We start from the raw sequence: 27,671 nt of genomic DNA, 5'->3' as shown, positions 1-27,671 counted from the left end.
GAGAGAAAAAAACTTGTGAAATCTGTGATATACCTAATGCTACATTTGCTGGAAATCAGAAATAAAGGATGGAAATACCCAACAGGGCAGGCAGCCTCTATGGACAGAGAAACAGAATTAATGTTACAGCGTGATGACCTGACAACATCCAGGGGACAAAGGTATAAAGTAATTGGGAGGAGAAAGAGAAGGGAAATGAGGATTTTGTTTTCAGCCAGAGGATGATAGGAATCTGGAACTCACTGGCTGAAAGGATGGCAGAAAGAAGCCCTTATCATATTTAAATAGTACTTGGATATTTACTTGAAGAGCTGTGACTTGCAGGAGTAAGGACCCAGTGTTGAGAAATGAGGTTAAGTTGCAGTGCTTTTTTGCCTTTTACCTCAATGGCCTCCTTTAGTGTTGTATGTTTTCTGTGATTTTATGATATGACCCGGTGTCAGGTTTTGTCTGAGGATCCTCCTGTGATATGCATTGACATGTCTTGCTACGTTAAAGATGCCATATAAATTTGCTACCTGCTCACAGCAATTTATGGGGCATCAACAAGGTTTTCATTGCAGATTTTACAGGTTTTTGAAATTTTGCATTTATATTTTATTGTGCTGTAATCCTATTTGTTTTTTTGTCCCAGATGAAGATCTTCTTACAGAGACTGTGCCTGAGATAACACCATGTTCCTCAAATGCAGAGACCCAGCAGAGGATTGATAAGTTTGTTAATGACGCATTAACAATCCAGGAGGAGGTTCTGGTGGACAGGCAGCAAGAGGCAGAAAGGGAAAGACCTGAGGCCACCACGAAGAACCAACAGGAAGGATCATGTCTGCTGATGCCAGACCAGATAAAACAGCCGTCCAATTGGGATAGAGCAAGTGAGGCTGAGCTTGTGCAATCAGAGGAAGGGATTGCCTCGTTGTCAGTCAATACCTCTGACCAATTGCAGAATACAGCCTTTCACGATGATGCTGCAGATTGTTATACCCATATATTGCCATCTTATGGTACTTCTGAAATGTTTCATTATTGAAAGTTGCAGATGAATTGATAACAGTGAAAATCAAGGCAGGCATTATACTTTGCTGGGGATTAGGATTGACTTGGGGAAGAACAGAGGTTTACTAATCGGAAAATGCAATCCATTAATTCCAGAGGACACAGGCAAGAGTCGCTCACCATATAGAACAAGTAAAGTTTTCTTCCTGAACCGCACTGTGCCTGAAATTACCAGCCATCTGTTTCCTGCTTTCACTAATTATAGGCATGTTTTGATTTGCTGATTTCTGTTATGTCCCAAATCAGTTGAGGTGTTAGTATGAAAATACTTGGTCCAAATTACTTTATTTTGTAGTCAGTGTCCTTCATGAGGCACTCTGTTTAGAGGCTTTTCTTACTTTTGAATCCAAGTTCTATACCCTGCACTGTTGCATCTCCAGTGTGTGACTCTGATTTGCTCTGCTGCCAGCTTCAATGTGGTTATAGAGTGAGGGACTTCTCTTGTGTCTCACATGTGTTCTCTGGAATTATTGGGTTGAATTCCAGGGATCAGGATTGTCCAAGGGAAGTGCAGCACGACAAACTGGATCTCCATAATCCAGTCCACTAATGATTTGGATGAGTATGTACAAGGCATGGTTAGTAAGTTTGCAGATGACAATAAAGCAGGTGGCATCGCAGGCAGTGAAGAAGTTATCAAAAATTACAGGGGAATCTTGATCAGCTAGGTAAGTGAGCTGAGGAATGGCAAATGAGGTTCAATTCAGTTAAGTGTGAGGTGTTGCATTTTGGGAAATCAAACCAGGGTAGGACTTTCACAGTGAATGGTCGGGCCCTGGGGAGTGTTGTAGAGCAGAGGGACCAAGGAGTACAAGTCCGTAGTTGCCTGAAAACGGTGTCACAGGTAGACAGGGTGGTGAAGAAGGCTTTTGGCATGCTGGTCTTCTTCAGTCAGGGCATTGAGTATAGGAGTTGGGACGTCACATTGCAGTTGTACAAGACATTGGTGAGGCTGCGCCTGAAGTATAATGTACAGTCTTAGTTACGTTGTTATAGGAAAGACTTCATTAAGCTGGAAAGAGTGCAAAGAAGATTTACAAGAATGTTGCCAGGACTTGAGGGGCCTGAGTTATAGGGAGAGGTTGGCAGGCTAGGACTTTACTCATTGGAGCATAGGAAACTTGAGGGGTGACCCTATAGACGTGTATAAAATCATGAGGGGCATAGATAGGGTGAATGCACACAGTCCTATTCCCAGGGAAAGGGAATCAAGAACTAGAGGGCATAGGTTTAAGGTGAGAGGGGAAAGATTTAAAAGGGATCTGAGGGGCAATTTCTTCATGCAGAGGACAGTGCATGTATGGAAGGAGCTGCCACAGGAAGTGGCTGAGCCAGGTACAATAACATTTAAAAGACATTTGAACAGGTACACAGAGAGGAATGGCAGAGAGGGATAAGGGCCAAATGCAGGCAGGTGGGACTTGCTTAGATGGGCATCTTGGTCGGCATGGATAAGTTGGGCCGAAGGGCCTGTTTCCATGCTGTATTACTCTATGGCTTTCTGACTACTGCACTTCCCCCAGACAACCCTGATCCCAGAAGGAGTTTTAGCTGGAAATCAGGCAGGGAAGTGGGAGAAACTATGGGACTAGCTGCTGGGTTTGGGGTTTTAGGCTCTGGGGGGGATCAAATTCAATTTTTCATATTCCTGAGGGTTTACTGTGGGAGTAAAATGTAAGACTTTCTTTCTTGGTGTCCCTTACCTGTTGTCTCATCCCCTCAGAACCTCTTATCTATAGACTGTCTAAAGAGATCTTCTTGTGCCCTTCTGTCACCATGGGCAAACATTGTTTGCTATCTGTCCGTTTCCATTTCAATTCCATGATTGCCCGGGGGCTTTCGATGGTCTCCCTCCACACCCCATTCCCCAGTTCCCAATCCCTTCCTGAAGGAATCCCAGAAACCCACGCCTTATGTCTATACATCGATATCAACTCATTAATGGAGACAAGAGACTGCAGATGCTGGAATCTGGAGCAACAAACAATCTGCCGGAAGACCTCAGCAGGTTGGCCAACATCTGTGGGAGGAAAGGGATTGTCCACTATTCAGGTCAAAACCCTGCAGCAGGAAAGGGATTGATGATTCTGTCCTGATGCAGGGTTTCAACCTAAAATGTTGACTATTCCTTTCCTCCAATAGATGCTGCTCGACCCACTGAGTCCCTCAAGCAAATTGTTCATTGCTCAAGTTATTAGTGGTGGGCAACTAATTGATCCCTTCGAAAATTGGCCTCAAACATCCTTAAATTTCCTTTAACTTGCAATATTTTAATGTGAAGAAAGTTCAGGATTTCTCCCTTGACTCCTGGAGAACATGAAGAGATAACTGGCAGCAGCTCACAAGAGGTTTCCTGCAATTTCAGACCTGAGGGGCAACGTTCTATTATTGTCATCATCATTTCCTCTTCAGTAACCACAGCTGATCCTCAACCAGATCATATCTGGGCCTCAGAAGCTAATGTATAATTGACTTTCATTACTGGCTGGCCAGATAGAATGGAATTTTTTTAAAACCTGAAGTGCTTTTAAAACATAGTAACCCCTGTTTATTTGTCTGTGTAGTAGGTCTATTTGAAATGTTCTAACTCAGTTTGTCTTTCAGACTGGCCATGTATGCCATCAAAGACGATGCCTGCTCAGAAGGTCCTAGTAACGGAACTGGATAAGGTGGACACCATGGAGACCATCTACTTGGAAAGAGAACAAAATCTTTACATTGATGTGAGTTGAAGAAAAGTGGTCATAATTTATCACCTTCAGTGGGTACAGATCTCAGAAGTCCATTTGACCCCTAATGGCTCTGCCTTCTCTTTGAAAATGGTTGTTGAAGGGTCGTATTCTGCATGGAGGTCGGTGACCAGTGGTGTACCTCAGGGATCTGTTCTGGGACCCTTACTCTTTGTGAGTTTTATAAATGACCTGGATGAGGAAGTGGAGGTATGGGTTGATAAGTTTGCAGATGACACAAAGGTTGGATGTGTTGTGGATAGTATTGAGGGCTGTCAGAGATTACAGTGGGACATAGATAGGATGCAAAGTTGGGCTGAGAAGTGGCAGATGCAGTTCAACCCAGATAAGTGTGAAGTGGTTCATTTTGGTAGGTCAAATATAATGGCAGAATATAGTATTAATGGTAGGACTCTTGGCAGTGTGGAGAATCAGAGGGATCTTGGGGTCCGAGTCCATAGGACACTCAAAGGGGCTGTGCAGGTTGACTCTGTGGTTAAGAAGGCATATGGTGTATTGTCCTACATCAATCGGGGAATTGAATTTAGGAGCCGGGAGGTATTGTTGCAGCTATATAGGACCCTGGTAAGACCCCACTTGGAGTACTGTGCTCAGTTCTGGTCGCCTCACTACAGGAAGGATGTGGAAGCCATAGAGAGGGTGCAGAGGAGATTTACAAGGATGCTGCCTGGAATGCGGAGCATGCCTTATGAAAGCAGGTTGAGGGAACTCGGTCTTTTCTCCTTGGAGCAACGAAGGATGAGGGGGGACCTGAATGAGGTGTATAAGATGATGAGAGGTATTGATCGTGTAGATAGTCAGAGGCTTTTCCCCAGGGCTGAAATGGTGGCCACAAGAGGACATAGGTTTAAGGTGCTGGGGAGTAGGTATAGAGGAGATATCAGGGATAAGTTTTTTACTCAGAGAGTGGTGAGTGTGTGGAATGGGCTGCTGGAAATGGTGGTGGAGGCGGATACGATAGGGTCTTTCAAGGGACTGTTAGATAGGTACGTGGAGCTGAATAAAATAGAGGGCTATGGGTAAGCCTAATAATTTCTAGGGTAGGGACATGTTCGGCACAGCTTTGCGGGCCGAAGGGCCTGAATTGTGCTGTAGGTTTTTCTATGTTCTATGTTTCTACCTACTTTTAACCTGAAGCTCTGCCTTACAAGCATTTCAGTTTATCTAATTCCCTTTTGGTACTTGCTATTGAATATCTTTCTCAGACGGTACACTCCAGAGTAACTTTGCGTAAAATACTTCCTCGCAACCCCACCCCCGACCCCATACTGTTTCTTTTGGTTTTTACCTTCAAATCAGAGTTTCTGGTTATAAATTCCTATTGCCAGTGGAAACAATCCCTTTGTGTATACCTCTTCAAAATCCTGTATGATTGAACACATCTATTAAGTCTCACCTTAACCTTCTGTGCTGCATGAAGGGCAATCCCAGCTTCTTCAGTTTGTCCACATAACTGAACCCTGTCCCCAAAAGGTCCTCTGAGGCTTCCTAACATCCTTCCTGTGTGGGCAGAATTGGCTGCATCTGAGTCCTAACCAGTGATATAAATGTTTAGCAAAACCTCTTTGTTTTTGTATTACATAAAGCTGAAAATCTTGGCTTCTTAACAGCCTTACAAAGATTTGTGTATGTAACCTCCCTTGTCTCCCTGTTTCTAATCTCACTGTAACATTGGATGCAATATAAATAAAGTAATACACCCATTCCCTCTATTAAATTTTTGTCTTCCACTACTTCACTTTTGTCCACTTCACCATTGTGCCTTTGTCCTTTGGAAATGTGCTAAAATCCTCCCCTCTGTTTACCAGTGAAGAATAGGAAGAGGAGGAGATCACCCAGCTCCTCAAGTAAGTTGCATTGAGATACAAATTAGCTATGATCTTAGTGAAGGAAAAACAAGCTTGAGGAGCTGAGTGATATCCCCCTGTTCCTGTTCTTCGATTTAGATGGTGGGATAGAAGCATTAGAGAAGGATGGCATATTTGTTATGGAACAAGGAGGGATGAAAGTCTTGGATTCCTATGGGTTTAGGCACTGTAACGACATCTAATTCAAACCAACTGGGTTATAATCCCAGCTGTGCTGGATCTGTGGAGTAGCTTGTGCTGCTGTGTTAAAGCTTGCATACTGAAGAACGCACATGAAGAGACAAATGTGATATGTAATTCTGTTGGGACAATGGTTAATCTAATTATTAGTTAATCATTGGTCTAGGTTTTTCAAGTGTTTAATCAAAGTTATAAAACCAAATAAGCAGAATTACTTATAATGGACATTTATGGTGATACACAGGTATGGTTTGTATGTTTGCTTATTGTTACAAGTATTTAAAAATGCTGTATTTGTATTTCTTGTAAAATCTTTAATCAAGTATCTAGATTTAAGTGCAGTCGTATACTATAGATAGCGTCCAGACAATAGTTCCAACTTCTTGCTTCTTTACAGGATCTACCTGACTTGGAGGATGTAGATATGAGTGACCTATCGGAGGCTGAACAGACCTTCAGCTGCAAGGTAAGCCACTGAGTTTTCTCCACTTTACTTCCAGTTTCTTTATAACTGCCTTTGGCCTTGACTTTTATGTTGTTGGTCAGCCCACCTGGTCTTTGAGTTACATCAATGGGCAATATTGCTGATTTCCAGTCTTTCCACTGTGAGGTATGGATAATGCTGGCACACTCTGGATACGCCTGCATCTTGCAGAGCTGACCTGGAAATCATTTATATTTTTTCGTGATACTTCCAGGGCATAAACAAATAGTTCTTGAAGTTCAGAGGGTTTCTTGATTGGCAGTTGCAAAAAATCGTAAGGCAGAAAAATGACTGTAGTGATAAATAGTCCACTTCCAGTCTCGACCAGTACCTGCTGAGCGCTCATGTATTGTGTGCAAGGTAACTGCAGCTCCTGTTTAGTGCTTTTCCAAAATGTTACCAAAATGATTATATTGAGGGTGTTGTACTTCATCAAGGTCTTGTACAATAAACAGCACTTTGAGGAACTCATGATTGGGAGTGGTGTATATAATCCAAAGGATATCAACAGTGGGCAAAGTGTTTGTCCTGTGGTACCATAACTGGGGTACAGACAAAAATTCTGCCTGTATCCTGAGAGGTTCTAATGTCAAGAATGATTCAAGGATGTAATTTCTAGTAATTCCTAGTAATTTCTAGGGAAGGGACATGTTCGACACAGCTTTGTGGGCCGAAGGGCTTGAATTGTGCTGTAATTGTTCTATGTTCTATTCTATGTTCTATGATGTAGAGAGGGAGGGGCCTGGAGATTCAGAAGGTGCTGAATAGGGGAGCTATAGACAAACTGTAAACCATCACTAGGGGCTCATCAATATAATTGCTCAGCAGGCTGGGCAGCATCTGTGGAAAGAAATTGGAGGAAGACAACACAAGAAAGTCATCGATAAACCCAAAGAAGGAATTTGTGAGAAACCTATTTACCCAGGCGACAGTGACAATGTGGATCTTGCAATATGGAAATGGCTGAGATGACTATCATTGATACATTAATAAACTAAATAAGTACTTCAGAAGAAAGAGATAGAAGGATATGTTATTATGATGCTCTGAAATGGTTCAGGATACAGCTCAGTAGTTCCATTTAAACAGAAATTAGAGGAGGTCACATGGTGGTGTACAGGCTGGAGGGAGGGGTCCTGGAGTATTCAACAGTCAATCCAGGCTCCATAAAATCTCGTGGCATCAGTTTGAACATGGTCAAGGACATCTCCTGACCACCCTCTGCAACCTCTCTAATAAATCTAACAAATCAGCACCACACCATGTAAACCAAAACTTGGAAGAAGCACTGAAAGTATGAAGGGCACAAAATAGTTGGGGTACTTAAATGGCTATGACTAAGAATGAGACAGTAACACCACGAGTGTCCAAGCTGGCCAAATCCTGAAGAACACAGCTGCCAGACTGGGTCTGCAGCAGGTAGTGAGCTTCCAAAACCCAAGATCTAAACCTACAATCTCCTTCACATCGGATATACTATTGCGGGTGCACTTTTCCATAGTGGCATTGGTAGGAGTGATCACCAGAACGTTGTTGTGGGGACAAAGCCCAAACTTCACACTGAGGACACCCAGTATTGTGTTCATGCTAAATGGGATGGACTCAAAACTGACCTGACTTCATAAATGGGCATCTTTGTGGATTATTAGCAGCAGCGAAAATGTGCATCTCCATAATCTGTAACCCTGTGGCTTGGCACGACCTGCCTTATCTAAAAGTGAATGGTTGTGATTAAGTAGCTAACAGAAAGAGGCTCCTGTCCTCCAGGACTAGCTGAGTTTCTAGCCAAGCTATTCCAGTACAATTACAATGACCGCATTTACCCACGAATGTGGAAAGTTTCCCGGGTACATCTTGTCCATACAAAATAGGACATCCAATTAAACTAATTACACCCATTCTGTCTCCTCTTTCTTATTGGCAAAATAATGCAAAGTGTGACTGACCGTACCATCAAGCAGCACTTACTCTACAATAACCTGAACATCGATATCCAATTTGGGTTATGCTAGGGCCACTAGGCTCCAGACCTCCTCACAACTTTAGTCCAAGCGTGGACCAGAGAGCTGAGGGTGAGGTGAGAATGCCCACCCTTGCCGTAAAAACTTATCTCATTGTGGCATCAAGGAGCCCTGATAGAGCTGAAATTACTGGACCTCCAAAGGAAAACACTCCAGTGGTTGGAGTCATACCTCATGCAAAGGGAGATGGCTGCAACGTGCAACTAAAGTGCCAGGAAATAACCATCTCTAGAAAGAGAGAGTCCAACCACCCACCCTCAGCACTGAAAGGAATTACCATTGCCAACTATCAACAGCATTGACCAGAAACCCAACTGTTTCCGCCATATGTATCCTATGGCTACAGGAACAGGTCAAAGGTTGAGCATGCTACAGCAAATGACTTGCCTCCTGGCACCCTACTGGCTTTCCACCATCCACAAGGCACAAGTCAGAAGTTTGATGGAATTTTCCACATTTGCCTGGACGAGTGCAACTGCAATGATACCCAAGAAGCAGGAAACCATCCAAGACAAAGTAGCCTCCTTTGCTGGTACCTGATCCACCACCTTAAACATTCAGTCCCTCCACCACCATTACACCATGGCTGCAGTGTACAAAACAAAGGAAACAAGGTTAGTATGCAAAGAAAGGGATCAGAAGAAGAATTTGCTTTTAATTCCCTAAGCTTATTATCCAGACTCTGAGCATCACAGTTCATCTATTTTTGTTCTGTTTATATTTAAAGCAACTGCTTTTATTTTGACTTTTTTTTGTTTGTCCGAGGTGACATCTGATTCTTTTATCCCAGTCTTTCCACATTTGTAACTTGTTGATTGTATTTTCCTTTTCTCAAGCCTTTAATTTGCATAGCAATCTTCCAACCAAATTCTTTTAAAATTTGCAGCTTTACAGCAATTTTAAGTTCTTGCACTCCCTGCCTCCCCACTTCCTTCCTAACTGAGCTGACTTGTATATTTATCACGTTACCAGCTAATTACCTTTCTTTCTGTTCAAGTGCCATTGACCCTTGTGGAGTTGTTCCTATCTTCTCCAGAAGTGCTGCCAAGCTCTAAAATATTGAAACCTCTTCTAATTACATGCTGGCCTCAAGTTGTAATTAAGTTGCCATAGATAGCTCCTCTGCAGGATGCTGTCAGAATCATTGGTCCTGTTTTCACATGAGTGAGGTGCATTGAATATCTGATGATTGTGACCTAAAATTATCTTCATGAACCACTATTTTTAAAGTGCCTTGAAGAAGATTGAAGAATCACTTCAGATTATATCTTGGAGGCAATAAAATATTCCTAAAAGATAAAATATTTTTCTTCTTACAGACGAATCATCGGCCAAAGATCGAAGTCCTTGATACTGGATGTGATGACAGTAATTCCAACTCAGAGAATGGAGTACACACCCTACTGGAGGAGATAATTGAGGAAAGTTCAGCAAAGCAGAACAAGTATATTTGTAGACCTTTGTCTAACCAGGAGAAAGAAAATGAAGCTTTGGAAGTAAAGCATGCAAAACAACAGACCAGAAGCAAAGCAGGAAGCTCGTTAATTAGTGAGGGGAGTGCAGAGAAAGTCACAACTGAAGTGAATAACAGTTTCCTGAGGGACTTAAACACCCCATCTGTTGAGGGTGAGGGTGACGAGCCTGAGAAGGTGCTGATTGAGGAAATCTCCAGTCAGCTTGTTACAGAGGTCATCAAGGAAGTTAAGCCACCAATGCAAGGTAAAATCACTGAGAGCTGATGGTGGGGAAGTAGCCCAGGGTGAAAATACTCACTGATATTGGTAATTGATTTATTATTTTCATACGTACTGAGATACAGTGAAGAGCTTTGTTTGCACACCATCCAGACAGATCATTCCATACATAAGTACATCGAGGTAATACAAAAGGGATATAAAAAAACAGAGTGCAGAATATAATGTTACAGTTACAGAGAAGGTGCAGTGCAGGTTGAGAAATAAGGAGGAAGGGCCGTGACTAAATGTGGGGGAGAAAACACTGAGAATTGGCACCAGGGAATAACCTGGAGTAGGAGTATCAGAGCTGACAGCAGGAAATAAACATAGGGTAAAATACGAAGAATTCGCACTAATATCCCAGGGAAAAAATACTGAAAACTGATGTGGGAAATGATTGTGGGGGTGAGAACACCAAGAACAGACAGTGGGAAATGATTCAGGGGAGAAGAGCACCAAGTATTGGGACCAGTAAGTAAGCCCAGGGAATAAGGGCTGAGAACTGACATTGGGAAATAACCCTGAGGGTTAAATCTTTGAGAACTGGTGGAGGGAAAGGCAGTAGGGCCTGAAAACAGTGTACAACTCACAAGTAAAAGCACTGAGGATTCTTACTGCATGATAGCATATGGATGAAAACAGTGAAGTTCAATACTGGGAAATAACCCAGCGGTGGCTTCACTGGTCTTTTAGACAGCTTTCTCAATTTAGGGTGCCGCATCCAAGCATTTATGTGTGTGAGTTTTCAGTGTTGGCAGGGCCTTGTATGTTTTTACTGTGGCAGAAAGTTGTGCCAAGGTCAGTGCCAGATGGGTTTTGCATTTGTATTCTTTACTGCCTTATATTGTTGCAGTTTGATCCAACTGAGTGGCTTGCTTGGCAGTTTAGAGGACAAGAAAGAGCTATCCCTTTGGGCCTTTTGCTTCTTTCAGTTTGGAACACTGTTCATTGCTCCTGAGCTGGTTTCCTGTACACCGTGGAAGGCAACTGTGGACTAGGTTTGTGGACCACCTCCTTTCACTGCACAAACGTGACGCTGAGTTTCCCATCAACTGTCACTTCAATTCCAGCAATACTCAGTTTTAGCAGCAGTGGCACAGCAGTTCATGCAGCTGCCTCAGAGCTCCAGCCACCTGAGTTCAATCCCGACCTGTGGTGATGAGCTTGCACATTCTCTCCATGGCCATGTTGATTTCCGCTGGGTGCTCTGGTTTCCTGCCACATCCCAAAGATGTGTTGGTTGTAAGTTATCCCTGGTGTAGGTGGGTGCCAGGAGAATCAAGGGGGAGTTGCTGGGCATGTGAGAGAAAATAGGTCCCTGGGAGATAAGTGGGGAAATAGAATTGATGTGGTTACTCTGAGAGCCGGTGTAGACCTCGAGTGAGAGAGATACACCAAGGAAACAGGACCTTCAGTCCATCAAGTCTGTGCCAACCATCAACCACCCATTTACATTAATCCCATTTTATTCTCCCCACATTCACATTAATTGCCAGATTCTACTACTCACATATGCACTGGGGGCAACTTACAGCAGCCAATTAACCTACGAGCCCGCAAATGTTTGGGCTGTGCGAGGAAACTGAAGTACTCGGAGGAAACCCACACGGTCACAGGATGAATGTGCAAACTCCACACAGACAGCACCAGAGGTCAGGATCGAACATGGGTTTCTGGAGCTGTGAGGCAGCAGCTCCACCTGTTGCATCACTGTGTCGCCCCCTGCGATATCATGAGAAATATAAAAATAATATGAGGATTTAAACATGAGAAACTGTGAGGCACATTGCAGTTTTCTGGATTCAAAACTAAATTTTCAAATACTCAGCATTTCTGGCATTTTTATTTCAGATCACTGGCATTCTTTTCACATTCCTCTGGTAATTCAAGAGAATTATTAAAACACAAAGGGGGATTATTTGGCCCATTAGGGTCATGTTGGTTCCCAACAGACTAATTGACAGCAGCAGTCCCATTCCCCCATTTCCTTATTTCCCTGTGGCTTTGCACCTTATTCTCTCTCACATGCCTGTCTTCTTCACAACTTACTTTCCCAGTTATCTTTGTATCATCAGAAAATGTAGCAACCAGGATTATTTCCCTAATCCTTTTACCACACTTAGAGTACTGTGTCCAGTTCTGGTCGCCTCATTATAGGAAGGATGTGGAAGCATTGGAAAGGGTGCAGAAGAGATTTACCAGGATGCTGCCTGGTTTAGAGAGTATGCATTGTGAGGAGAGACTAAGGGAGCCAGGGCTTTACTCTTTGGAGAGAAGGAGGATGAGAGGAGACATGATGGAGGTGTACAAAATATTAAGAGGAATGCATAGAGTGGACAGCCAGTGCCTCTTTCCCACGGCACGAATGCTCAATACAAGAGGGCATGGCTTTAAAGTAATGGGTGGGAAGTTCAAGGGAGATATTAGAGGAAGGTTTTTTACTCAGAGAGTGGTTGGTGCATGGAATGTGCTGCCTGGGGCGGTGGTGGAGGCTGGTACATTGGTCAAATTTGAGAGATTACTAGATAAGCATATGGAGGAATTTAAAATAGAGGGATATGTGGGAGGAAGGGGTGAGATAGTCTTAGGCGAGGTTTAAAGGTCGGCACAACATTGTGGACCGAAGGGCCTGTATTGTGCTGTACTGTTCTATGTTCATTTGCCTACACTAGGGAGTAAGTCCTTGTCACCAATTAACCACCAATACAGCTTGGGAGGAAACTAGAGCACCTGATCAATTAAATCTGGGTCTGTGGATTGGTAAGGCAGGAGCACTTCCTGCTGCACCACCATGCCGCCCTTGCTCTGTATTCACATCTTGTCCAGAGTACCATTTGTTCCCTATCATCACCAGCTTTCACACTCATTGTCACTGGCCTAGGCTACAATGATAGCACCACCTAATCGCCTGATCTCCACCACCAAGATGCATGGTGGCTTCATGCACATGGGAACACCATGTACTCCTCCATGTTGCACGCCACCTGGCTTGGAACTGTAACTTGGAGAATAAATACTGGCCTTGTCAGTGATGCCCAGATCCCAAAAAATGAAAAGAAAAATTGAGCTTCACTGGATACCAAGGGATGAATACAGTTAGAACATGATGGAGGGGTGACTCAAGGAATAACACAGAAAACAGGAAACTACAGGTTAGTTGGTTTAACAACTGTTATAGGGAAACTGTTAGAAATTATTATTACAGATGCTGTTGCAGGTTGGTTAGAAAAGTTCAAAGTTCAAAGTTATCAGGCAAAGTCATTATGGTTTTGTGAAAGGGAAATCACGCTTTGCCGATTTATTGCAGCTCTTTGAAGAAGTTAAATAAGCTTGAATAAAGGAGCATTGTGGATTTATTTAGTTTTCCAGATGGCATTTGATATGGTGATTGCAGGAAATAAACGATCATGGTGTAGAAGGTAAATATCGGTGTGGACGGAATATTGGACGGTAAGTGGGTAGGCATAAAAGGGTCTCTGTCGACGACCTGCTTTTCTCCATGGATGCTGCCTGGCCTGCTGAATTCTTCGGGCATCATAGTGTTTTTCATCTAGATTCCAGCATCTGCAGTCCTTTGTTTCTCTTTATTTGGTTGGCAAGATATAATGAGTGGTATGCCATGGTAGTTAGGGCTGGGACCTCAATGTGTTACAATTTATATAAGTGACTTGTATGAAGGCACCAGAGGCCTGGTTGCTAAATTTTCTCATGATACAAAGGCAACTGGGAAAGTAAGTTGTGAAGAGGACACAAAGAAGTTGCAAAGGGGTAAGGATAAGTTGAATGAGTGGGGAAAGGTTTGGCAAATGGAGTATGATCTGGTAAAATGTTAATTTAATTTTGGCAGGAAAATATAAAGCATAATATCTAAACAGTGAAAGATTGCAGGGCTCTGAGATACAGAGGGATCTGGGTGTCTTCGTGCATAATTCACCAAGGGCTAGTGTGCAGGTACTGTAAGTAATTAGGAAAACTAACAGATGTTATCATTTATTGCCCAGGGAATTGAACATAATGCTTCATGAAGACAGAGCACTAGGGGAAACCACATCTGGAGTACTGTGTGCACGATTGGTCTCTTTATTTGAGGAAGCATGTCATTGGCAGTCTTTTAGAATAGTTTTGCTAATTGGTTTATTATTGTTACATGTACCGAGCTACAGTGAAAAGCTTGTATATGGAATGATCTGTCTGGATGACATGCCAATAAAAGTACATCGAGGCAGTCCAAAAGGAAAAACAAAACATAGAATTCAGAATATGGTGTTATAGTTTGAGAGAGAGTGCAGTGCAGGCAGACAAATAAAGTGCAAGCACCATGATGAGGTAGATCATATAAAAGTTTCATTCAAATGTCTTATAACAGCAGGATAGAAGCTTGCTAGTATGTGTTCTCAAGCTTTTGCCTGATGGAAGAGGGAAAGGAGAGAAAGAATGGGGTAGGAGGGGATCTTGATTATGTTGGCTGCTTTCCCAAGGCAGCAGGAAGTGTAGACAGAGTCAATGAAGTGGTTTTCATGAAAGACTGGGCTGTGTTCACAACCCTCTGCAATTTCTTACTGTTCTGGGCAGAGCAGTTGCCATACCAAGCTGTGATGTATACCACTGCTCTGACACCATTTTACCTCCAGGGTGTGTTTGTCATGTAATCACATCTCAGCCTGATCCACCTCTGTCTTCTTCCATGACCTTAGGTAGACAGGAATGTGGTTTTGAGGTCATAATAAAATTAGCCATGATCTTATTAAATGACAAGCAGGCTTGAGGGGCAGAGTGGCCTTCTCCTACTCCTAACGTATGTTTGAAACTCTCATGAATAAACCTAGGCATAACTAGGCATGCGTGATCATTATAAGGGCTGGTTCGTTGATGGAGAAGGGTCTGGGTTTGGGTCTTGAGTAGGCCAGCCAAGATGGAGAAATGACATTGCTTGGGAGGAGACTGGAGCTGGCAACAGGGAAAGTGGAAGTGGCTTTAAAATAAAATCAGTGGATTATTTTGATTGCAAACCCACAGAAAACATGAAAGAAAAATGTCAGTATATTTAAGGCACTGCTCAGGCAATGAAGACCATAAGACAAAGGAGCAGAAGTCATCCATTCGGCCCATCGAGTCTGCTCCGCCATTCTATCATGAGCTGATCCATTCTCCTATTTAGCCCCACTCCCCCACCTTCTCACCATAACTTTTGATGCCCTGGCTACTCAGATACCTATCAATCTCTGCCTTAAATACACCCAATGACTTTGCCTCCACAGCCGCCCGTGGCAACAAATTCCACAGATTCACCACTCTCTGGCTAAAGAAATTTCTCTGCATCTCTGTTCTGAATGGGTGCCCTTCAATCCTGAAGTCGTGCCCTCTGGTACTAGACTCCCCTACCATGGGAAACAACTTCGCCACATCTACTCTGTCCAGGCCAAAATGTTTCTATGAAGTCCCCCCTCATTCTTCTGAACTCCAAGGAGTACAGCCCAAGAGCCATCAAACGTTCCTCATATGTTAACCCTCTCATTCCTGGAATCATTCTAGTGAATCTTCTCTGAACCGTCTCCAACGTCAGCACATCCTTTCTTAAGGATAAGGAGCCCAAAACTGTACACGGTACTCCAAGTGAGGTCTTACCAATGCCTTATTGAGCCTCAACATCACATCCCTGCTCTTATATTCTATTCCTCTAGAAAGGAATGCCAACATTACATTCGCCTTCTTCACCACCGACTCAACCTGGAGGTTAACTTTTAGGGTATCCTGCATGAGGACTCCCAAGTCCCTTTACATCTCTGTATTTTGAACTTTCTCCCCATTTAAATAATAGTCTGCCTGTTTATTTCTTCTACCAAAGTGCATGACCATACACTTTCCAACATTGTATTTCATTTGCCACTTCTTTGCCCATTCTCCTAGTCTATCCAAGTCTCTCTGCAGACTCTCTGTTTCCTCAACACTACCCACCCCCCACCTATCTTTGTATCATCAGCAAACTTAGCCACAAAGCCATTTATTCCATAATCCAAATCGTTGATATACAACGTAAAAAGAAGCGGCCCCAACACGGACCCCTGCGGAACACCACTGGTAACTGGCAGCCAACCAGAATGGGATCCCTTTATTCCCACTCTCTGCTTCCTGCCAATCAGCCAATGCTCTATCCATGCTCGTAACTTCCCTGTAATTCCACGGGCTCTTGTTTAGTAGCCTCATGTGCAGCACCCTGTCAAAGGCCTTCTGAAAATCCAAATACACAACATCCACTGCATCTCCTTTGTCTAGCCTGCTTGTAATTTCCTCAAAAAATTGCAATAGGCTTGTCAGGCAGGATTTTCCTTTAAGGAAACCATGCTGAGTTTGGCCTATCTTGTCATGTGCCTCCAGGTACTCGGTAACCTCATCCTTGACAATCGACTCCAACAACTTCCCAACCACTGATGTCAGGCTATAACAGGTCTGTAGGTTTAGTTACTATTGTGTAATATCAGCACCATGTAGCAGTGTATGCCCAGCAAGATCTCACAAACAGCAACATGATAAAGAGCAGAATATCCATTTGTGATGTTGGTTGAGAAGGTATGTTAGCCAGGACAGTGAGAGACTTTTACTGCTCTTCAAAATAGTGCCGTAGACTCTTCTTGCTTGAACTCAAGGGGCTGTTGGAGTTTCGATTTCATGTTTCTTATGAAAGGCGGCACCAATGACAGGACAGTGGTGGGAATGTCAGTCAGGAAAATATCTGGAGTTTGAATCAAAGCCACAACATCCTGACTCCAAAGCTGCAGTGTAGCAGGGAGTCCTAGCCAACAAGAATACTGAAACAGTAATTCTGAGGCATGGACTATTGGGAATATCAACAGTGAAGCAAAGGTATGTATTTCCATGTGCTCTGACTAAAGATGCAAGAGGCAAAAAACCACTGTCCTTAAAGAACTGATCCAGAGATTTTGGATAATCACTGAGAATGAAATGCCAAAACCAGCCTCCAGGGATCGCAGCATAGAAAATCATGGGCTAGAAATTCTAGTGCCTGAGAATGTATCAGCCTTCCAAGGCCAGGCTTGAAGAGGGTCAGTGCCTGTGTTACAGCTGAGACCTAGAAGGGACTCCAGTATTTTGAAAAAAATGGTGGTTTGAATGGTATTTGCAATGTTGGCAGGCAGTGGGAAATCAGGGACTGGCAGAAGCATCGGTCAGATCACAGACGCGGGAAATACCACAGGTTGGGCCTGGGACTTGGCAATCACAGTAGTGAGTAGTGAGTGAGATGGGGATGGGGTGGTGAGTTTGTCCAGTGCATGGGTGAGGTCCCAAATGATGAAGGCAAATGAAAATCTGAAAAAAAACTGCAGGTGCTAAAAATCTAAAATAAACACAGAAAATGCTGGAAACACTCATATCTGTGGGAAGAGAAACAGAATCAATGTTTTAGGCTGAAGACAAAATAAACTTGTTAAACCGCAGGAAACATTGGGTGGGGAGATACCTCTGATGCAGTAAAACAAGGGTGACCATGGGGATAGGATGTAACCAAGGTTGTCAAGTAAATGAGTGAATGAGAGCAGTTAGAGTGAGAACATAGACAAAAGAATGCAGGATCGTGAAATGCAGAGCAGGGATACATACCTGGCAGGTCAGTCTGCATGTGGCCTCTACTCCCAGAGGGAAAAAAGGAGACCAAAAAAACAGGTTGTAATTGTTGTAATTGGTTTACTGAGCTACAAGTGAAGAGTGCTTGTTTACATGCCATCCAGACAGATCATTCCATACTCAAGTACATCAGTAGTACAAAAGGAAAAAAAAAAACAGAATGCAGAATATAATGTTAAAGTGACAGAGAAAGTGCAGTGCAGGTAGACGAAGTTCAAGGGCTGTGATGAGGTAGGTTGAAGAGATCAAGACTTCATCTTTACTGTATAAGGGATCTGTTCAAGAGTCTGATAACAGTGGGATAGGAGCTGTCCCTGAGACTGGTGATACATGTTCTCATGTTTTTGTATTTTCTGCCTGATGTGAGGGGGGAGAATGACCAGGCTGGGAGGGGTCCTGGATTATGCTGGCTGCTTTCCCGAGCAAGTGAGGTACAGACAGTCAATGGAGGTGCTGTTGACTTCCATGATGGACTGGGCTGAGTTCACAACTTCCTGCAATTTCTTGGGCTCTTGGGCAGAGCAGTTGCCATACCAAGCTGTGATGTATCCAGATAGGATGCTTTTGATGGTGCATCTGTAAAAATTGGTGAGAGTCATTGGGGACATGCCAAATTTCCTTAGCCTTCTGGGGAAGTAGAGGCATTGGTGTGCTTTCTTGGCCATAGTGCCCATGTGGCTGGACCAGGACAAATTGTTGGTAATATTTACACCTAGGAATTTGAAGCTCTCAACCTTCTCCACATCAGCACCACTTATATGTGGGTGTGTACTCTGCCCTGCTTCCTGAAGTCAATGACCTGCTCTTCTGCTTTGCTCTCACTGATGGAAAAGTTGCTGACCTGACACCATGCCACTGGGCTCCTTGGCTCCTTCCTGTACTCTGACTCATCATTGTTTGAGATCCAGTGCACTATGATGGTGTCATCTGCAAATGTGTAAATCGAGTTAGAGCAGAATCTGGCCACACAGTCATAAGTGTATAGGGAGTAGAGTAGGGAGCTGCGGACCCAGCCTTGTGGGGCACCAGTGCTGAGGATAATTGTAGAGGGGTTGCTGTTGCCTGTTGTTACTGATTGTGGTGTGTTGATCAAGAAGTCAAGGATCCAGTTGCAGAGGAAGGTGTTGAGATAATATCACAGATGAACAACTGCTACAGACAGAAACCAAGTTACCTGAAGTTGTTGAATTCAGCACCATGTCCAGAAGGCTGCAACATGCCCAGATGGAAGATGAGGTGGTGTTCCTCGAGCTTGCATTGGCCTCATAGACCAGTTGGTCAGAATGGGAATAGGATGGGGAATTAAAATGGCTGGCAATAGGAAGCTCAGGGTCACCCCTGTGGACTGAACACAAGTGCTCTGCAAAGCGGTCCCCAGTCTGTGTTTAGTTTCATCACTGAAGAGGAGTCCACATTGTGAACATCAAATACAGAACAGGAGATAGGAAGAAGTGAAAGTAAACTGCCATCCACCTGAATAACTTCACAGTGCACTAGAATAGTTGGGAAGATCATGTTGTCCTGGGGGGGCCCAATGCAGTTGAAGTTTCTTGTGCAACACACCCAAAAGGAGCAATGAATAGAAATGACAACATTCCATGTGCCTCTGATGTGGAAGTTGTGTTTAGATGTTACAGGTTAAATATTTGGACTGGAAAGAAATGACCCAAAATGGTTATTATTGCATATCTCCAGTGAGAAATGAACTTCTATTTTATAACACTGGAGCACTGTTATGTAATTGAATTTCTAGGTGCTGACCCTCAGTGCACTAAACTGTTGAAGAATAAATGATGTATTCATATGAGATTCAACACTAGATTCTGTATTCTACTTTCTTTTTACTACCTCGATGTAATTACATATGGCATTATTTGTCTAGATGGCACACAGAACATGATATCTCAGTACATATGTCAATAATAAACCAATACACCTTTCAGAACCTTGGGGTGTCACAACCTTGGTCAATTAACAACCTTCAATGTGATGTTATTCTGGTAATATTGGAAACATAGTAGCCAGCTTGCCAACAGTAAGATCCCAGAAACAGGTATGGCTGACGTTTATTGAGGAATAAATATTGGCTAGAATCCTGGAAATACCTTCTCTGCTCTTTTCCTGAATCATGCCATTGATGTAAGAACAGAGAGGGCCTCATTTTAAATTCAAAGTCAAAGTCGAGTTTATTGTCATCTGCACAAGTCCATGTGTGCACAGGTGCAATGAAAAACTTACTTGCAGCAACATCACAGGCACAGAGCGTCATATAAGCAGAATTCACAAGGAAAACATAAATTATGCCCAATTTTTACAAGAAAGAATACAATTACAACAAAAAAAAAGTCCATTTTAATGCAAAGTGTTGCTAAACATATTGTGCTAGACAACAGTATAGGATTTGCTCAGCACGTTGCTGGAGTTGGGAAGGCATACTGCCTGCTGAGTATGGCTGCTGGAGTCCGACTGACTTTTGAATAGATTGTCTTACTCCAGAGTTTGTTAGATTCAATAGTTACAGAAGGTATCAACTTTAAATGTAACTTTATTAAGCTACAGGCATTCTCAGCAGCATAGATTATATTTTAAACCAGAGCATCAGTACATAACATTTAGATAGAACTGTATAAATGAGCACTGGGAGAGGTTATAGAGAAAATATTCATTCAGGGATTTGTTTTCTTTCCTGATCAGACGTGAATCTGAACTTGCGATATTGATATCTAATAAGGAAATCTTCCTCATCTTTCAGAACATGGCCCAAAGAACAAACAAATTCAAGAGGAATCAGAAGTTCTGGAACTGAGTCGCATCAACATTGAAGATATTGAGTTTGGACTAGACTGAGAAATCCATGTTAAAACAATGGGAAAAACTACAGTTCACAGAAGATTTATCTAATGCTTATAATTCTTATTAGACAAAACAATGTTAATTTTCTTTGTTAGTTAACAATATTCTGTAGTAAAATATGCTATTAGATTTATTTTGCATTATATTTTAATAAGTGAACTTGTATTTATAATTTTACATCAAAAAGAACTAGAACGATACACAAAAAGTGCTGGAGGAACTCAGCAGGTCAGGCAGCATCTATGGAGGGAAATAAACAGTTGACGTTTCGGGCCAAGACCCTTCATCAGGACTGGAAAGGAAGAGGGCAGAAGCCAGAATAAGAGGGTGGGGGGAGGGGGAGGAGTACACGCAGACAGGTGAGTCCAGGTAAAAGGGGGAAGGTAGGTGGGTGGGGAAGATGTAAAAAGCTGAAAGGTGATGGCCACAAGAGGCAAAAAGGGCTGAAGAAGAAGGAATCCAGTAGGAGAGGGCAGTGGACCATAGAATAAAGGATGGAGGAGAAGAGATGGGCAGGTCATCAAGGCGGGGGAAGGAAGCCACAGGAATAAGGGAAGACAAAGGAGTGGGGAGGAAGAAGAAGGGTGGGGTTACTGGAATGTAGAGAAATCGATGTTGAGGTCATCAGGTTGGAGACTCCCAAGGCAGAATGTGAGCTGGTGTTACTCCAACCTGCGTCTGGCCTCAACGTGTCAGTAGAGGAGGCCATGGATAGATATGTCGGTATGGGAGTGGGATGTAGAATTGAAATGGGTGGCCACCAGGAGGTCCTGGCTGTTGCGGTGGATGGAGCGAAGGTGCTCGACGAAGCGGTCACCCAATCTGCGTCAGGTCTCACTGATGTAGAGGAGGCCTCACCGGGACCACCGGATGCAATAGATGACGCCCTTGGACTCACGGGTGAAGTGCTGCCTCACCTGGAAGGATTGTCTGGGGCCCTGAATGGTGGTGAGGAAGGAGGTATAGGGACAGGTGTAGCACTTAGTGCGGTTGCAGGCATAAGTGCCAGGGAGGTTATCAGTGGGGAGGGACAAGTGGACAAGGGAGTCGCAGAGAGAGTGGTCCCTAATGGAAAGCAGAGAGAGGGGGTGAGGAAAGGATGTGCCTGGTGGTAGGACTCCTTCGGAGGTGGCGGAAGTTGCGGAGACTGATGTGTTGGAAGCGGAGGCTCGTGGCGTGGTAGGTCCGGACAAGGGGAACCCTGTCCCTGTTATGTTGGGAGGGAGGGAGGGGGTGAGGGCAGATTTGCGGGAGCCAAGTTGTGGCACCAGAAAGGGGCGGCGCGGTAGCGTAGCAGTTAGTGCGACACTATTACAGCGCCAGCGATCGGGGTTCGATTCCCGTCGCTGTCTGTAAGGAGTTTGTATGTTCTCCTGTGTCTGCGTGGGTTTCCTCCGGGTGCTCCGGTTTCCTCTCACATTCCAAAGATGTATGGGTAGGTTAATTTGGGTTTAAAATGGGCGGCGCGGACTCATTGGGCGGGAAGGGCCTGTTACCACGCTGTAAATAAAATTTAAATTTAAAATTTAAAAAATTTAAATTTAAAAAAAATTTAAAAAGGCAATGGGTACAAGGGAACATGGGTTCCAGCTATGGGGTTTTGTCCCTCTGTGAGGTGTTTCATGAACTGGCCTCAGTTGTTAGTATTTGAAAAGCACTTGTGTTGAGGCTTTTCATGTTTAATAACCCTGTTAGTCACTCTACTGCTCACTTCTCCCAATCACTGTACCCGTGGGTAATCCTCAGCCACTATCTCAATGGTGCAGATAGTATTACTCTATCCACTCTCTCAAGATCATGATCTGGTAACCCTTGTGTGACTGGCCCTTGACTGATCAGGCCAAGTGTCTGGGCCACACAGAGGTGTAGCTAGTAAGGTTACTGCCTCACAGCATCAGAGACCAGGGCTCAATCCTGACATTGGGTGCTGTCTGTGTGGAGTTTTCACATTCTCCCTGTGACTGCATGTGCTTCCCCAAATGCTCCGATTTCCTCCCAAATCCCAAAAACTGCTGTAAATTGTCCTTAATGTGTAGGTGAGTGGTAGAATCTGAGGGCAGTCGATGAGAATGTGGGGAGAATAACAAAAAAATGATTAAATGTTAGATTAGTGTAAAATGGATGGTTGATGGCCGGTGTGCTCTTGATGGGCCAAAGAGCCTATTTAGGTGCTGGATCACTCATGGCACAGTAAAGCACAGTAAAAGGCCCTTCGGCTCATGATGTTGTGCTAAATTAATTAAGCTGGTGACACCTAATCCTTTCTGTCTGAACATGGTCCATATCCTTCCATTCTCTGCATATTCAATATGCCTATCTAAGATCCTCTTAAACACCTCTATTGTATTTGCCTCCACCATGCATGGTAGCGCATTCCAGGCACCCACCACTCTCTGTATAAAAAAGAAACAACCTGCACGTTTCCTTTGAACTTTCCCACCCTCACCTTAAATGCATGCCTTCTAGTATCAGACATTTCAACCCTCGGAGAAAGATACCTGCTGTCTACCTATGCCTCTTTCTCACTGATGGGTATGTGATAGAATGTCTGCCCAGACAAATGGATAATAATCTTCTTGAGGCAGTTCCTCAGGATCAAGGATGACTTGTTTCCACTCTGCATTTGTGGGTTCTGAGGTGGCTAGTGAGGCCTATGTGAGACCTGCAGACTCTTCTGCACATGGGACAGGAGGTGGTAGATGAGGTGAGATGGTGGGGTGGCTAGTTTGTCAGCTTGGAGGGTGAAGCAGGAACACAAAGGCTACCATTGCAGGAATATAATAAGTGAGCAAGGTGATAATGGGAACCATTAGGGGAGTAATGAAGGGCAGATGGAACTAGGACCAGATGGAGGAGGGGATCTGGTGGGTGAAATGTGTGGGTAGTAGATAGATAGAACCAGGAAAGGGGGCGGCGGGGCTGGAGGGAAAGCATGGGAAAGGGTATTGGTTTATTATTGTTACTTGTACCGAGGTACAATGAAAAACTTGTCTTGCATACCGATCGTACAGGTCAATTCATTAGACAGTGCAGTTACATTGGGTTAGTACAGAGTGCCTTGATGTAGTACAGGTAAAAACAATAACAGTACAGAGTAAAGTGTCACAACTGCAGAGAAAGTGCAGTGCAATAAGGTGCAAGGTCACAACAAGGTAGATCATGAGGGGACACAAATGGGAGGACAAGGCAATGACTCCAAGTGTTGGGACATCATGTGTGTCATGGATTGCAAAGGTTTAGAAGGCTATAAGGCCAAACGCAAGCAAGTGGGACGAGCTTGGATGAGCATTCAAGACATCCGACATATTTAAGGCAGAGATTGATAGGTTCCTGATTGGTAAGCGGGTTATGGATTACTGGGAGAAGGCAGGAGAATGGGGATGAAAAAAAAACAGCCATGATTGAATGGTGGAGTAGCCTCGATGGGCCGGATGGCTTAATCCTGCTCCTATATCCTATGGTCTTGTGGCATCTTGGTCGTCATTGACAAGTTGAGACTAGGGACCTATGTCCATGCTGTATGGCTCTATGACAGGGCAATCACCCACTGACCCCTGTCTCACCCCTTCCCCTCTGCACTGGCTAACTCCCCTCTCAGTTCTGGTGCAGGGTCTCGACCGGAAACTCTCCCTCCCCAGACGCTGGTTTCCCCCAGCAGATTGTTTGCTGCTCCAGACTCCAGCATCTGCAGTCTCCTGTGTCTCCGACGGCAATGAACAGGTCGAGAAGGGCAGACTGCAGCTGCAGAGAGAAGGAGCGGTGCGCCCCCTCACACTGGCCACCCTGCCGGCAGCAGGAGCCCCGGCTCCCCGGGCCGGCTTCAGCCAATCAGCAGCACCGTGTCCGGCTGACGTCAGGGCAGGCGTGCCTCTGGTTTGTGAGCCAATGAGCTGACGCGGGGCGGGGCTCAGAAGCGCGCGGTTAGCTGGAGTGCGCGCGCACGCGGGTGTCTGTGGTCGGGGGCGCGCGCGGGTAGGCGGGGGGATCGGGAACACGTCGGCGGGCGGCAGCGGCAGCGGGAGCGGGAGCGCGCTGGGCGTGGTGTGGGCGGCGGAGCTCGGGACCCGGAGACAGAGGCCGCGCCGGCTGCACGCCCCGTCCTCCCGCCGCAGCCCCGGGACACAGGCCCCAGCCCCCAGCCCCGGCCCCGCCATGATCGAGCGGCCCGAGACCGCCGCCTGCGGCCTCCCGGTGAGTGGAGGGAGAAGGGCCGGTGATCCTGGGGGGGGGGAGGGGGAGTGTGCAGGGTCGGGGGGGGGAGGGAGGGGGAGTGTGCAGGGGTCGGGGGGGGAGGGGGAGTGTGCAGGGGTCGGGGGGGGAGGGGGAGTGTGCAGGGGTCGGGGGGGAGGGGGAGTGTGCAGGGGTCGGGGGGGGAGGGGGAGTGTGCAGGGGTCGGGGGGGAGGGGGGGGGAGTGTGCAGGGGTCGGGGGGGGAGGGGAGTGTGCAGGGGTCGGGGGGGGAGGGGAGCGTGCGGGGATCGGAGGGAGGGAGGGGAGCGTGCGGGGGTCGGGGGTGGGAGGGAGGGGAGTGTGCGGGGGTCGGGGGTGGGAGGGAGGGGAGTGTGCAGGGGTCGGGGGGAGGGAGGGAGGGAGGGAGGGGGAGTGTGCAGGGGTCGGGGGGGGAGGGGGAGTGTGCAGGGGTCGGGGGGGGGAGGGAGGGGGAGTGTGCAGGGGTCGGGGGGGGAGGGGAGTGTGCAGGGGTCGGGGGTGGGAGGGAGGGGAGTGTGCAGGGGTCGGGGGGGGGGAGGGAGGGGGAGTGTGCAGGGGTCGGGGGGGGAGGGGAGTGTGCAGGGGTCGGGGGTGGGAGGGAGGGGAGTGTGCAGGGGTCGGGGGAGCGGTCGTGGGAGGGAGGGAGGGGGAGCGGTTGGGGGGAGGGTGACGGGGCGTGGTCGGTGGAGGGAGTGGGGTGGTCGGGAGGGAGGGGGAGTGTGCCGCGGTCCGGGGGAACTAGGGATGTGGGGTGTGCAGGGGTCGGGGGAGAGGTAGGGGAGTGTGTAGGGGTCGGGGGGAGGTAGGGAAGGGAGTGTGCGGTGGTCGGGGGCAGGGGTGTAGTGGGTGCGAGTCCTGTACCGGCGACACTGGTAGCGGGGGAGTGGAAGGGTCGGCGTGTGAGGAGGGGAGAGGTGGAAGGGGTGGGGGGAGAGTAGCTGGCGTTGTGGGAAACATGAGGGGTTGCTGAGGGGAGGGTCCGGCGCTACAGGACAGGCGAAGTTGGAGGGAGCAGGATCCTGAGGTGCTGGGGGTGGAATTGGGGGGATGGGAAACCTGTAAGCTGCGAGTCTGGGGGATTCAGTACAGATGGTGGTGGGAAGCAACTATCGGGGGGGGGGGGGGAGGAGGGGTTGGGTGAGGTTAATGTTGTGGGATTAGGGTCGGTATCTGGGGTGGGTGGTATGGGGTTTGGGGTGGAGGAGATTGGCTGCTGGTGAGGGTGCAAGGGTGGAGAGGTGTGGGAGGGCATTGTGGTTCTGAGGGAGGTGTGATGGTGGAAGGTGGGACTGTGAGAGAGAGAGTTAGGGTGGTGGGGTGAGGAGGGGACTGATCTCTGTTCAGTTGTGACTATCCCTGACATCATCACCAAACTGCTGCTGTTGGGCGAGTGCACCTCTATCTCGCGGAAGGTGGAGGCAGCTCCAGCCTGCTCTGAGCAATGACCAGGGCAGACTGGAGTGTTCATGTTCCTTGTTCTCTTCTGGTCTCCACTCTTATCACACACTTTCCTTTTGTTCTTTTTCCCCCTCTGGCACACCCACCTTTCCCTGGACCGGAATCTTGCCCCAGTCCCAATGGAGGTCACCTGAAGCATTATCTTCCTTTTTGTCCACCTGACTTGTGAACCATTTCTGGCAAGTGAGTTGTCTCGGATAGGGTAAAACTGGAGTGACCATGGGATAAGCTGTAAACAAGGTTATCTGGTCAGTGAGTGAATGGGAACAGGTGGACAACGAGAATGTAGATAAAAGGATGTAGGAGTTGTGAAATGCAGAGCAGGAGGACATGCCTGGCAGGTCAGGCTGGGCATGTCCTCTACTTCCAGAGAAAAAAACAAACAAGCTGAGCCAGTTTCTTGGATGGACAACAGATACAGGCAGAGACATTACGTTATCTGAAGTTGTAGAATTCAATAGTGAGTCCCTAAGGCTTCAGTGTGCCCGGACAGAAGATGAAGTGCTGTTCCTCAAGCTTGCATTGGGCTTCGCTGCGACAGTACAGGAAGCCGCAGGTCAGGGTGCGATGGGGAATTAAAGTGGGAGAGAACAGGAGGCTCAGGATCACCCCTGCGGATTGAACACAGGTTCTCCACAAAGCGATCACCCAATCTGAGTTTGCTTTCTCTAGAGGACACCACATTATGAACACCGAATGCAGTGCACTCGATTGGAAGACGTGCAAGTGAATCATTGCTTCACCTAGAAAGACTGCTTTGCTCCCTGGATGGTGGGAAGGGAGGAGGTGAAAGGACGTGTTGCTCGAAATGGAAGTCAGTAGGCTTGTACTGAATGTGAGTAGCTGGCCTGTCTCTTGGGATAGAGACGGAGATCCAGAAAAGCAAGGGAAGAATAGATTGATCATGTAAAGGTGAAGTAGGGTTTTCATTAGTCTGTTGAACCTTTAAATATAATGCAGCCCGTCTACTTTGGATATTCAATGGCTGGGTACTAATCCAGTATACCTCTGAACAGCTGGTTCCACAGGGCTTAGTATCTGGTCCCTTACACATATAGTGTATTTCAGGCTTACATTTAGGGGGTATGAGACAAAAGTTTGCAGCTGCTAAAATTATTCAGTTGAAAGTTTGAGACTGTAGGAAGATGCAAATGGTGTGATCATTTAGGCAGAAAATTTGTGAGAGGAATTTAACGAAAAGAATTTTGAGGTGATGCATTTCGGGAGTACGATAAGGGGAACCAATGCGAGGAAGTGGAACAAAAATACTGAGATGTTGATGTGCGCAGATCTTTAAAGGTGCCAGATCGGTAAGGTAGTTTAAACAGCAAATGAGATGTTTTCCTTTATGAGCAGTGAGGTATGCTGGAATTGAGTCAAACATTAGTTAGACCACAACTGACTATAGTTTTGGTCA

The 27,671-nt window shown here is 45.8% G+C and overlaps 2 protein-coding genes across 8 annotated transcripts in view; both read left to right on the top strand.

Annotated features, from left to right (window-relative positions):
• Positions 1 to 20,699, top strand: part of LOC127577409 (dynein axonemal assembly factor 1-like) — a 79,111-nt gene extending 58,412 nt beyond the window's left edge. For 6 of the 7 annotated variants that reach the window (XM_052028603.1, XM_052028604.1, XM_052028605.1 and 3 more), the window contains 5 exons: positions 635 to 1,003; positions 3,660 to 3,778; positions 6,251 to 6,319; positions 9,678 to 10,077; positions 20,488 to 20,699. In XM_052028603.1, the coding sequence (XP_051884563.1) occupies positions 635 to 1,003; positions 3,660 to 3,778; positions 6,251 to 6,319; positions 9,678 to 10,077; positions 20,488 to 20,582 (1,052 nt within the window). In that variant the 3' untranslated portion in view covers positions 20,583 to 20,699. The remainder of the gene's footprint in view (positions 1 to 634; positions 1,004 to 3,659; positions 3,779 to 6,250; positions 6,320 to 9,677; positions 10,078 to 20,487) is intronic. The other variant, XM_052028602.1, reaches the window with a different exon arrangement.
• A 3,830-nt stretch (positions 20,700 to 24,529) lies between these two features.
• The window catches only part of LOC127577410 (septin-7-like), a 59,434-nt gene continuing 56,292 nt past the window's right edge, over positions 24,530 to 27,671 (top strand). Inside the window, exon 1 of the mRNA XM_052028606.1 lies at positions 24,530 to 24,779. Coding sequence (XP_051884566.1) covers positions 24,741 to 24,779 — 39 coding nt within the window. The 5' untranslated portion in view covers positions 24,530 to 24,740. The remainder of the gene's footprint in view (positions 24,780 to 27,671) is intronic.

Source organism: Pristis pectinata, chromosome 13, assembly GCF_009764475.1.
Source record: "Pristis pectinata isolate sPriPec2 chromosome 13, sPriPec2.1.pri, whole genome shotgun sequence".
Classification (NCBI taxonomy): Eukaryota; Metazoa; Chordata; class Chondrichthyes; order Rhinopristiformes; family Pristidae; genus Pristis; species Pristis pectinata.
This window is presented reverse-complemented; position numbering and strand designations above follow the sequence as displayed.